Source organism: Euprymna scolopes, chromosome 40, assembly GCF_053919585.1.
Source record: "Euprymna scolopes isolate OS-2025 chromosome 40, ASM5391958v1, whole genome shotgun sequence".
NCBI classification, from domain to species: domain Eukaryota; kingdom Metazoa; phylum Mollusca; class Cephalopoda; order Sepiida; family Sepiolidae; genus Euprymna; species Euprymna scolopes.
The window spans coordinates 63,585,930-63,599,385 of NC_136521.1; the positions used below are offsets into that span (position 1 = coordinate 63,585,930).

The 13,456-nt window shown below is 34.0% G+C and overlaps 1 protein-coding gene across 1 annotated transcript in view; it reads right to left on the reverse strand.

Moving 5' to 3' along the window:
- The window catches only part of LOC145265676 (sperm-tail PG-rich repeat-containing protein 2-like), a 1,924,518-nt gene that overhangs the window by 1,801,798 nt on the left and 109,264 nt on the right, over window positions 1–13,456 (reverse strand). The window contains exon 3 of the mRNA XM_080121737.1: window positions 12,932–13,050. Within this exon, the coding sequence (XP_079977863.1) occupies window positions 12,932–13,050 (119 nt within the window). The remainder of the gene's footprint in view (window positions 1–12,931; window positions 13,051–13,456) is intronic.

Genomic DNA, 13,456 nt, shown 5'->3' on the forward strand with positions numbered 1-13,456 from the left:
CAGAAGTTAAGACAATTATTCGGAAGTTGGAAAGAGTAAAAAACAGAATTAATAAACAAAAAAACTATTTTATTTAATTATATATATATATATATATATATATATATATATGTATATATATGTATGTATATATATATGTATATATATGTATGTATATATATGTATGTATATATGTATGTATATATATATGTATATATATGTATGTATATATATATATATATATATATATATATATATATATATATATATATATGTGTGTATATATAAGTCGGTCACTTATATAAGCATGATAGATCATGATAGATCATGCACATGATCCTGGTGTTATAATCATTAGATCTCGACATTATAAATAAATGTTTAAATTTCAACGATAGTTCTCGCGGCTAAAGTTGACCGTGTGATTTGTTCCTTGCTAATGGGATCAGAGATTGCTTCGTGGCCGGGTTCGAATCTTCCAACCGGCTGTAATCGTGACACCCTGCAGTCTGCACTGATGATTCCCGAAAGGATGAAACACTAGTGTCTGTAGGTATTTAAAAGAAATTATTAAAGCTTTATATATATGTGTGTGTGTGTGTGTGTGTGTGTGTGTGTGTGTGTGTGTGTGTGTGTGTGTGTGTGTGTGTGTGTGTGTGTGTGTGTTTAGTTAATTACTTATAAGAATGTATATTTTTTCGGACTAGTTTTCATTTCTAGGTTTCACATATACAATAAAAGTTTCTATAACTTACATTACACAAAAAATATGTTTGTTTGTTTTAATAACACATGGTTTAAGTAATAAAAAAATTTTAAATTTAAGAAAAAAAGTATTTCGAGAATAATTCGAAAATCATGTCGAAACGCATTTCATTCGAAATAAATTTACTGAAGGGAAATAAAAAAAACTGAACCCATTTATTTATTGATAAAAATTATTAAGAATACGTGGTTGTCCCCCTTGCACCATGAAGCTGGAATGGGGAGGGGACATTGGAGGGGGGATAAGTTGGGTAGTCGGAGGGTTGGGGTAATACAAGAAAGGGGTTGGGGCTGCTAGTGTAAAAGTAGTGTAACTTTTCTAATACCTTTACCCATGTGACTCGGCACTCTCAAGCAGGCAGCCATCAGACGCTAAACGGAAACTTAACAAAAACAATAAAAATAGCTGAATAAAGAGCAGAGACGGAAGGATGCGGGAGATATAAATATATATAAAGTTAGAGAAAGAGGGCGAGAGAAGGGGGTTCAGAAGGGAGACAGAGGGAGAGAGGAAGGAAGGAATTCATAAAGTTAGAGAGAGGGAGATATGTTCCTGCACATATGAAGTTATAAAGAGAGGTAGAAAGAGGTGTAAAGAAAGAGTTAAAGCTGTACAGAGAGGAAGACATAAAAGAGAGAGAGAGAGAGAGAGAGAGAGAGAGATTTGTAAGTATATATTAAGTCAGAAAGAGGGAGAGAAGCATATCTACAAATATAAAGAGGGGCAAAGTGTAGTATCTGTTCTCATATTACACTTCAACTTTTCTATCCTCGATCAGTGGAGGGGATTTCTCCTAAATAGACAATTTTTATTTTTGTTCCTGTCCAGAGTGTCCTTTTTAGGGGAGTTGGTTCTCTCCCACGTTAAAAACCGACCTTCTTAACTCTGCCCTCGTAGGGAGGCAAATAAATAAATATATATATATATATATATATATATATATATATATATATATATATATATATATATATATATATATATATAACGAGAGAGAAAGAAAGAGTTAGAGCTATACAGAGAGGAAGAGATAAATTTAACAGAGAGAGAGAGGGAGAGATTGATCGGTACATATAAAGTTAGAGAGAGAAAAAAATGGAGGACAGAGAGATTGATAAAAAAAAAGGTTTGCAGTTAGGGAGGGAAAGAACCATATATCTTTATATATAAAGCTTGAAAGAGTTTGCGAAAGGGAGAAAGGAAGAGGGGGATAACAAGAGATCTGTATATTTATAATTCTAGAAGAGATAGATAGATAGATAGATAGATAGATAGATAGATAAAGAGAGAGAACTGTACGCATTAAGATAATCAGAAAGAGAGTGACATAGCTACAAATATAAAGATTAAAATCGATCTATATATATATATATATATATATATATATATATATATATATATATATATATATATAAGGGAGATAGATAGAGTATGTGAGAGAGGGAGAGAGAGATCTGTATATATTAAGTTAGGGAGAGAGAAATAGAGATCTGCATTTATATAAAGTTAGAGAGAGTCAGAAAAATATATGCGTATATAAATTTGAAAAAGTGTATGAGAGTGAAAGGGAGAAGGAGATGAAAGGAGAGAAGGAGAGGGAGAAAGAGAGAAACTGTGCATGTATAAAAATAAAGGGAGGGGCGTGAGAAATGAAAGAGAGAGAGAGGGGGGGTAGTATTTGTACATATATTAAATTAGAGGAAAATTTTCAACCATACATTGCATTGGAGGGATATATCTTTATGTATAAAGTTAGAAAGAGAAAGAAACATAGTTTTTATAAAGTTTAAAAGAGTTTGTGTGTGTGTGAGAGAGAGAGAGAGAGAGAGAGAGAGAGGGGGGGTGAAGAGAGATATTTATATTTGAAAGAGACAGTATGTATATGTGAAAGAGAAAGTGGGAGGGCGATGGTAAAACATAAGAAAAGTTATGAGGAGAAAACTAATTTATCTCTCTTTCGTATAAAACTTGAAAAAGAGTGAAGGAAGGGGAAAGTTGGAGAGAGAGAAACAGAGAGAAAGAAAGAGAGAGGATGAAAGGAAGAAGGAGATGAAAAAAAAGTGTCTGTCATCTCCTTTGTAAATATTTAGTAAAAGGAATCCGCTAAAAAGGAAAGAAAGAATAATGGCACTAGGAAACTGAAGCAGACATTTTCTTTGGAAGCCATTTTGTATTTTGGAAACAAAGACCTGCATTTCCCGAAGAGCAGGTCTTTGCCTGCCTCCGTTTCAGAAGGAGATAGGAAAGGGACTGCAGACAGGGGAACAGACAACAGAAGTTCAGACTTAGCGCTTGTCAGCATCTGATTCCCTGGCAGGTAGTAGAGAATGGAAGGGGAAGGACTGTTCCAGGCGAAGTTGGGCACGGAATGGGAGGTGTGGGGGTGAAAGGGTGCAAGGGAGATAATTATGTCTTGACTATAAAAACTGACAAAAAAGTTGTCAAACTTTTTTCATTGGCGATTTAGAATTACACTTATCTAAAAAAAAAAAAAAAAAAAAGAAATATCTTAATGGCGTACGTACTCGTCATGGAACGAAGATGTTGTATTCCAAAAATCAGATATATTGATCCAGTAGTTTTCTTTCTGTTTTTGTTTTTTTGTGCAATTCGGAATAACAACTCATTGTTCTAAGGGAAGTAACTCTATTTTACTAAAAATAGTAAGCAAAATGATTTTTTTTTTACACAGTGATCACCACTTATCAAGGCCCGGAAGCCACTCAGAGATAAGGGTTATTGCAAGTACATTTACCTTAGTGTGGAGATTTGATGAAGTGTTTACTTAAGGGGGGGCGGTTCATTAGGAATTTGTTAACGTTGGACTTGAAGACATCCAAGTTGTAGTCCGGTGGGAAGCAGGCAGACGGAACAGAGTTCCACAGTCGTGCAGTTCTAAAAAAGAAGCTTTGTTCATGGAATCCGTGTTTTGATTTAGGCACAGATATAGAGTGGGGGAAATTTTTCACAGTGGATTCAGCTAGACGGGTGTTTTTCGTGAAAGATTGGCGAGGGGGGACCAGAGATTGGAGTTCAGACGAGCACCTGCCATGGAAATAACGATAGAACAAGGATAGGCTCGCAACGTCTCTTCGGTGGGAGAGAGGTTGCAGGGTAGGGAAAAGGGCATCCCCCACTAAGCCATGATGTCTATTTTGTACTCTGTCAAGGCATGATAGGCTGTTTTTAGCAGCTCCTGCCCAGATATTTTCAACTACTTCATTTAATGTAAAAAAAAAAAAAAAAATTTTGTAACATTACTTACAAAAAAATGTAAAATGAAGCGATATTGTAATTTTTCTTAAACAAAACATTCCAGTAATTGTAAGAAAAAAAAATTATTTTTTTTATTTTTTTACTACTTTAGTAAAGTAGAATTGTCTCCCTTAGAACAATGACTTGCCATTTTTTTCTTAAATTAAAAAAAAATTAAGTTTTACGATTTATATTGAATAAGTATTTTTGGCAGCCATTGAAAATCTCTTACTTTTGTGTGGAAAAATAGATAAATCTCATTAGTCGAGTTGAGTTGTCCGCCCTTGAATTTTAATGTTTCCTTAAAAAAAAATATGGCGTCTTCCACCTGTCCCATCCAGCTTGTCATAAAATTTGATTACATCATAAAGATATTTCTGTATTTTCTGTATATTTTGTTAAAAAAATCGACGTCCTCCAATAAATGCCATTCTAAATAAGAAGCAACTTTTTTTTTGCAATAAAATCACATCAACATGAAAGGTGGTGACATTAAAGAATAACGGCATGAATTATTTTTAAAGGAAACACCGTTGGAGTTGGAAAATTAATTTTTTAAAAATAAAAAGAAACAATTTTTTTTTTTTTTTTTAATCTCCAAAGACACGTGGTTCAATGGTTAGAGTACTTGGCTAAAAATCACTTGTAAAAGTAATATTGCCCTGTAGGTTCAAGGTTCAATCCTCAGTACGGGAGACTAATATATACAATTGTGAATAAATTAGGACCTCTCTCCCGACAAAATAAAAGCAGTAAATAAAGGGTTCTGTTCGTCATTCTGTTCAGATTCCCGAGTTCACCAGAAACATACTTGAGTTCGACAAGATACACCGGAAGAAGGTCGGAGGTTACATCGTCCGAAACGTTGTGAAAAATGACACTCAATATGAGAAGAGTAGTCCAAAGATTCCAAATAATACAAATTTATTTTCTTTCTGATTTTAAGGGATGATAATTTGTATTCTTTGGATTTGGATTCGTGGCTTAGTGGGGGATGCCCTTTTCTCTACCCTGCAACCTCTCTCCCACAGAAGAGACGTTGCGAGCCTGTCCTTGTTTTATCGTTATTTCCATGGCAGATGCTCGTCTGAACTCCAATCTCTGGTCCCCCCTCGCCAATCTTTCACGAAAAACACCCGTCTAGCTGAATCCACTGTGAAAAATTTCCCCCACTCTATATCTGTGCCTAAATCAAAACGCAGATTCCATGAACAAAGCTTCTTTTTTAGAACTGCACGCCTGTGGAACTCTGTTCCGTCTGCCTGCTTCCCTCCGGACTACAACTTGGATGTCTTCAAGTCCAATGTTAACAAATTCCTAATGAACCGCCCCCTTAAGTAAACATTTCAGCAAATCTCCTCACTAACGTAATGTACTTGCAATAACCCTTATCCCTGAGTGGCTTCCGGGCCTTGATAAGTGGTGATCACTGTGTAAAAAAAAAAAAAAAAAAAAAAAAAATATATACAGATTGTTATTTTAACACTTTCTCACCCAAAACAAGGTATATTGCTACTTGGTTATTAGTGCCTATTATTTGGAGATCATGTATAAAAGGGGATTGTGGGGAGTTGAGTAGCAAGATATTTGTTCACATTAAATTTAAACTTCTGCATGTTAGTACAGTCAGAGAAGTAGGAAACAGGGAGGGGATTCCAGTCTGAGAGAAAACAGCTGTTAGAGTAGAATGCTTTTAGGTATCACAGAATCTCCACTGTGAAAGGGGTGAGATTTTGCTGCTTGTTGACTGTTGTTTTCACAATGTTGCAGTTAATGTGTCCGCTGAGCTTCTTCAGATGCACCTTGTCAAGCTCGGGAATATTTATGTCGAACTCGAGAATCTGCACAAAATTTTCAACGGAACCCTTTATTTAATCCGTGTAATATTCGATAATAAATAGTGATGTTTATTGATAAGTAGCCGGATTATACAAGAATGGGTTTATCAGAATTGTCTGCAACGACTTGTGGCATAAAAACAAAATTACTTAATAAAATTCGGTTGTAAGTTATATTCTTCTGGAGGTTGAAAGTTCAATCCTCAGTGCAGGTGATACTCAAAATGCAAGGGCTCCTACCTAGTCATGGCTGATGGAATAGCAGAATTAAATAAAGGGTTTCATCAAAATTTCACAAAGAGTTTTGAGTTTAACAGAAACATTCTCGAGTTCAATAACTGAGGACGATCAGAGGACATTGGCCGAAACTAACACTCAAGATGAGAAAATAACACTCAAGATGAGAACAGAAGTCGAAAAAGATCCAAATAATACCTAATTTATTTTGCTTCACGTAAACATTTGTGATCTATTTGCGTTAAGAAATTTTTATTTAAAGGAAGTTTAAAGCAATTTTCTTTCCAGTAAATTGATTTACATTTTTTTAAAATTATATCTTTCACATAAATAAAATTATTGCAATATTTAAAAGCATGTGGAATGCTTAAAATATGTTTAGAAAACATAATTGTATTTTTGTGTCCTGGTACGACCAAATCAGGCTGTCTGAAGCTACTGTGCCAACATGATTATGTCGTATCAGAGAAATATGGAAGCATAGAAATATAGAATTGCTGCAACAAATCTTCGTAAATGAAAATTTGAAGAGGAAACTTGAAGCATAGAAGATTTTTCTGCAGTTGCTGGATTCGTCATTAAATAACCTGAAAAGGGTTGATATGTCGTAAAGCAAAACAGCTTAAAATAAATCTTTGAATGTGTAAACAACTTGAAAGATAAAAGACATTTTACAAAATTTTTGGATTTAGCCTTCAATAACCCAAAAAGGGCTTCAAATGCTAAAAAAACAAAACAAGCAAACCACTAATAAATGTATGCATGTATACATATAATGAAGTCTACGTATTTATACCAATTACACTACTTTATATATGTATATATGCATTTAGTTGATAATTGTATGTCCTTCTTATGAAACATATCTACAATTACGTATATAAACTCAACCTGTTATAGGGAGCTGATAATTTAAAGGAGATTAGAATAATAGTCTAAAGAGCTAAGTGTATTTTAATGTAATAGTGAAATTACTAGTTTAATTAAAATACAGGAATGATTTCAAAAAAAGAAAAACCAAAAGGTAATTATATATCTATATATTTTTAAATCAAATTTATTATGTAAATTCAAAAATATATATATTTTTTCTACTCATTTCTATCTCTAACCTATACCAATTTCCTTATTAATTTTCTTATAAATTTTATATCCAAACCTTTTACTTCAATTTTTCAGATTCATCTGCCTTACTTTTAATGCTAGGTTTATTTTTGGTGTCTTTTCAATTCAATAGAAATCCTCCTAAATTTGCTGATGAGGAGACCGTGCTTACCAAAAAAACTATGTATAATTATTCTACGTGACTTCATGTATACCACAAATAAAAAGCACGGATTTCCGAAACGATCGTACAGATAATTGACTTTGTTGTTGTTCCTTCTTATGAAACTGATTTTTAATTTAATTAAATTTTGATTTTTAAATTTTAAAAATTTTAAAACTTTTAAATTATAAATCACATTACTTAATATTGAATTAGCTCTAGGACATTTAACTATCGAGCTTATTATATATCTAAATTACAACGAGCATTTCCTGTATTTTAATTAAACTAGTAATTTCACTATTACATTAAAATACACTTAGCTCTTTAGACTATTATTCTAATCTCCTTTAAATTATATATATATATATATATATATATATATATATGTGTGAGCAAACAGTTAATAAAATATGTTAAAAAACACTTTGAAATGAGTTAAAAACATATTTAATCTGAAAAGGAAACACTAGATAAATGGATAGTCCTTAATCCGCGGAGTTTCGAAGAAATACTCTCCTTCTCATCAGAGGGTAGGAATTAGCAAAATGCGGAATCGGATTTTGCATGCAGAAGTATTTGATGAAACAACAAGTAAGTCAAAGATCTTACTTGAAAACAAAAAAGTGAAGCAGAGGGAATATGGTGAAGAAAAAGGTGATTACACATTAATGGATAGTCTGGTGGAAGATAAAAAATCCAGTGACGGTAAAATCCAAATATAAAACTTCAAGAAAGTTAAAAGAATATATATATATGTGTGTGTGTGTGTGTGTGTGTGTGTGTGTGTGTGTGTGTGTGTGTGTGTGTGTGTGTGTGTGTGTGTGTGTGTGTGTGTGGTCATGGTCGTGGTAATAGTTGCAGCATTCACCCTGTCTTCGTTGGGTCGGTTCTTTCCAATAAGTTCACCACATCGTGATTTTGGTACAAAACTGAACTGGTTGTCTTTTGTACCAAAATCACGTAAGGTCAGGTTAATTAATACTTTGGTACATAGAGCCCTGATGATTTGTTCACCTAAAAGATTGGATGCCGAACTTGATAAGATCAGGGAAATATTCATCAATAATGGTTATCCTGTTGACCTTATTGATGACTGTATTTTCAAAAAGATTGCGAATTTTAAATCCCCTAAAAAGTTTGGACCTTTGAAATGCCCGGTTTATTTAAAATTACCGTGGATTGGGGAAAAGAGTAACAGACTTTCCAAACAGATTTGCAGAAGTATTTACGACTGCTTTTATTCTGTGTCCTTGCGTTTGGTATATACTACGAGACTTACATTTCCTTCTTTTCGCAAGAATAGTTTGCCTTACATCCAAAATAGCAATATTGTATATCAATTCAAATGCCAGTGCAATGCTGGTTATGTTGGGCGAACATCCTTGCATCTTTTGACTCGTATAAATCAGCATGTTCCATCGAAGGTCAGACAAGGGAGGATGGGGTCTGGTAGTCTCCTTCCTTCTGCAGCCTTGGACTCTGCTATTGGCCAGCAATTGGTTGACAACCCGTGCTGTACCGATAGATATAAAATTGAATGGTTCGAGGTGCTTCATAGAACGGACTCCAGAAACCATTTAAAGATTTTGGAGTCTGTCTCTATTGCAGTGCAGAAACCTTCTTTGTGCCAGCAGAAAGAAACATCTAACACATTGTTTCTCTTTGGGGAACTGTGAATCTTTTGTCCCGTTTTTATTTTAGTGCCCCGTAATTTTTGGCACATTCAATAGTTCCCCATCTGAACTCTTTACTTTCAACATAGTATTATTTTTGCGCTATCGATTTTCTCCTGATGAGATGATAGCTGAAAGAGCTCTCAAGAGTCTTTCGCCCATTATATTGAAAAAATATATATATATATATATATATATATATATATATATATATATATTATTATTATTATTATTATTATACTGTTGGTAGAATTTTTCAGTAATTCATAACAACAACACAATATGTCATTCCAAAGAGTGCTCAATGCATGAAACAGAGCAATATATTGATTGTTGGAGAGCTATTGGCTACACATTAGCAAACGTGTTTCAATGACCCCCTAGCATGGAAAATCACCTCATCAGGCCAAAAACCATCCACGAAACTTTCAATAAAGACCATCCCTTTATATTAAAGTCAACTTTACAGGGTTGAACCATTCTAAAAAGAAAGAGGGGTACTAACAACCTATATCAAAACAAATATAACCTATTCACAAAATAATATATATATATATATATATATATATATATATATATATATATATATATATATATATATATATGTTGGCCTCGACAGTATATTATAACTCTACATTTCATCACTCTCCCAACAATTTCTCATTCTTTTTATAAAAATACTGCAGACTCTCGTTTCCTCCTCGAACCAATTTGTGATTAATTACACAGAATTCTGTCTGTTGGATTACTTCAGAACATCTTTCGATACTTGTACAGTTCAGTCAAGATATTAAAAAATGAAAATATCGAAAAAAGTTTAAATTGTATGTATTCGTTATGGGACGAAGTTCTTTGAAAAAAAATTTCACTTAATTTCATCAAGTAGTTTTTTTTTTTACAGCGAAAAAACAATTTGTTAGGATACCGAGCAAAATGTTAGATTTTTAGGAAGAAAAGCTAGTATTAGAGATTGGGAGAGGTGCCAGCGCTTTAACTGGAGTTATCTCCCTTTGTCATTTCTAAAATTCAAAGAAATATTTTAAAAAATCCAAGATGGCCGCCTTCAACGCGCTCTCATAAAAACGTGTTTTTCCGCTGTAAAAAAAAAAAAAAACAAACTACTTGATGAAATTAAGTGAAATTTTTTTTCGGAGAACTTTGTTCTATAACGGATGCATACAATTTAAACATTTTTTGATATTTTCATTTTTTAATGTCTGTATAAGCGCCCATCTTTCGTTAACAGGAAATCTTTGGACTTTTTACCTTTGGATTCTTCACATTTACCAACAGTTTGAATTTCATCATTCGTCTTTGGATTTTCCACTCATCATTGATTTGAAGATCCATTCACATGAAATTATTTTTCATTTCCCCCCCCCACTCCCTCTGCTTCTCACTGTTTTCTTTTATTTTTATGCTAGAATGATCTGCTTCAGTCATGTGATTTCATTAAATAATTCAAAAGCAAAATTTCATTCCACATTTTGCTAACCCCTCTGATCAGAAGGAAAGTATTTATTTCGAAACTCTGCGGATTAAGGACAATCCATTTTATTTGTGTTTCCTTTCTGTAAACTAAATGTTTTTTTACTTTTGCTAACGTGTTTTTCAACATATTTTATGAATTCTTGTACTTTATATATATGCATATATATATATATATTTATATATATATATATATAGAGAGAGAGAGAGAGAGAGAGAGAGAGACACTAAATGACAAAAAGTTATATTCCAAAATTCATGATGTTGACCATCTTGTAATTTATTCCTTTAAATCAGTTGACTTATACAATTCTCTCTCTCTCTTTCTCTCTCTCTCTCTCTCTCTCTCTCTCTCTCTTTATATATATATATATATAATAATTGTGTTGACACACACCGGTTCTCGTCAGATCACTGGAGTTAAGCAACATTGAGCCTGGTTAGTACCAGATGGGTGACCATTTGCGAATTCTAGGCACTGTATGTGCTCTCCGCTTATCTCGGCATTTGTGTTCAGCCATCCTGTACATACACTTCACTTGCCACTGGTATTTAACAATGTTGACACTGGGAAGGTGTGGTTGGAGATTGCACGCCTCCTGCCACAAAAATTTCACACGCAAGCACCCCTATGTGGGTATCCATAGTCTGTCAAAGACTGAAGGAGCCTGTATATATATATATATATATATATATATATATATATATATATATATATATATAAAGCTGGACGTCTGTGTATGTGTCTGGTCACGAATAGGCTCCTATATGGTTGACTATTATAGAAAACTGATCACATATAATGTAGAAGATGTATCGAGACACAGGAATGGGTATGTTAGATCTGGCATAATGATGATTCATAAAAATTGTGGGGTCTGCATACGCGCCTGATCCACAAAGTATGGAAATAAAAAAATTTAAAATTAAAAAAAAAACTTTTACAAGTGTTTTTGATATAGATGTACATAATAATACTTTGCTAAGTATGTTTTAACTTAAATAGGGATGGTATAATAAAATTGTGGGGTCTGCGTTCATGCCTGGCCTCCATAGAATGGAAATAGGCACAAACTTTAATAAAGACTTTTCATATATATCTGCGTAAGTATATTTTGATAATTATGTTTCAGTTTGAAGAAATATGGTATAATAAAATTATGGGGTGTTCGGTCGCGCCTGACCTCCATAGAATGGAAATATGTCACAAAGTTTAACAAGGTTTTTTTTTATATAGATCCACCGAATATTGTGATAAGTGTTTCGGTGTGAACAGGTATGGTATAATAAATTATGGGGTTGATATTTATTTGCTGCCCACCTCAGCAAAATGTGGCACAAGGCCGGAAAGTGGGAACCCCGCAGGCTCCCCTAAAGGAGGGGCACTCCTGCAATTTTAAAAATTGCCTGAGTAACCCCGTCGGCATTCCCCGGTCGGGGCGCCTCAGGCAGCAAGCAATAAACTTGCCCCACCACTGGGGTTTATCTATTTTATTTTTACTTTCTTTATATTTTTCTTTGGTTTTGATACCCCCAAATTCGAAGCTATCTCTTTACAACCCTTCCTTTTCATAACCTATCATACTTTCATAAATCAGAGTCCATTTTCTGTAGGCTGTTTTTGAACCCAATCAACGACGGGTACTTTTGCTAGTATATACATAAAATCAAGCAATAAGGATTAAGTTTATAAGACAAAAGCTCCAGTAAATTTGAAGCGAATATAAATATTAATACTTATATACTAATCCCAACCAAATAAAAAACGCTTAATTCAATGGGAATAAGAAATAGAGCTTGTTATAGAAGAACACAAATTTAAGACTGTAAAGTATATTTTACGTGAATTTATTGTTCGACAGGATACTCAAATCAGATGTATTAAAATTTCCTTTTACTGCGGGGCCACTCGATGATAAAGCTTAATGAGAGTATGGTAGTGAATGGGACAATATCGTAGTAATCATTAGTAAATTGGATTACTTAAGGGGACGACTCATCACGAACTTGTTTACATTGGACTTGAAGACGACCATATTGTAATCAGCTGAAAAGCAAGGAAACGGAAGAGAGTTTCAAAGGGTTGCAGTTCTAAGAAAGAAACTTTCTTCATGAAATCTACGTTTAGGTTTTGGCACAGATATAGAGTGGAGGAAATTATTGATAGTGCTTTCAGCTAGATGTGTGTGTTTCGTGAAAGTTTGGCAAGTGGGGGCCGTAGAGTGGATCTCAGACGAGCACTTGCCATGAAAATAATGATAAAGCAGAGACAGGCTAGCAATGTCTCTTCTGTGGGAAAGAGATTGCAGGGAAGAGAAGAGGGCATCCCCTACTAGGTTTCGAAGTTTGTTTTGAACTCTGTCAAGGCAGGATAAAATAATTCTACTCAATTCAAATGTGTAATATTCAGGTATGAATGTTTTCTTACCGTAGTAATTGCATCCAGTTGGTGGATATTGTAATATCCTGGGCCAGGAGGTGCAATCAACGGGTCAGATGTGAAATGGCTTTGACGAGATGAGAGTGACATGAACGGCGCATAATTTTCTGGAAGATTAAAAAAAAAAGATGAAAAGTTTACACAAATACATTCAAAAGATATTATATATTATTTTTATTTATATTTATGGGGGGGGGTCCTTTGAGATGAGGTTTCTATATTCATTTTATTGCGGACTTTTATCCTCATCTTTATAGTTGCTGTTTTACCACGTTTCGCCCAGTTCATCCTCTGGCCTTCTTCAGGTGGTTGGCCCCGAACGATAGAGGTGTTGTATCTCTATGGTTCCAGCTAAGCAGTGTTGGAAGATAGCGGTTTCAATCGTACACAAAGCAGGCCAGAGGATTAGTTGGCCAACAAATGTTTAGACAACAACTATGAAAGGCGAGGGAGACTAGCTTCAAGTACTATCCTAAGGCAGGAATGGGTAAAAGGCTTATACTAAGTAGACAT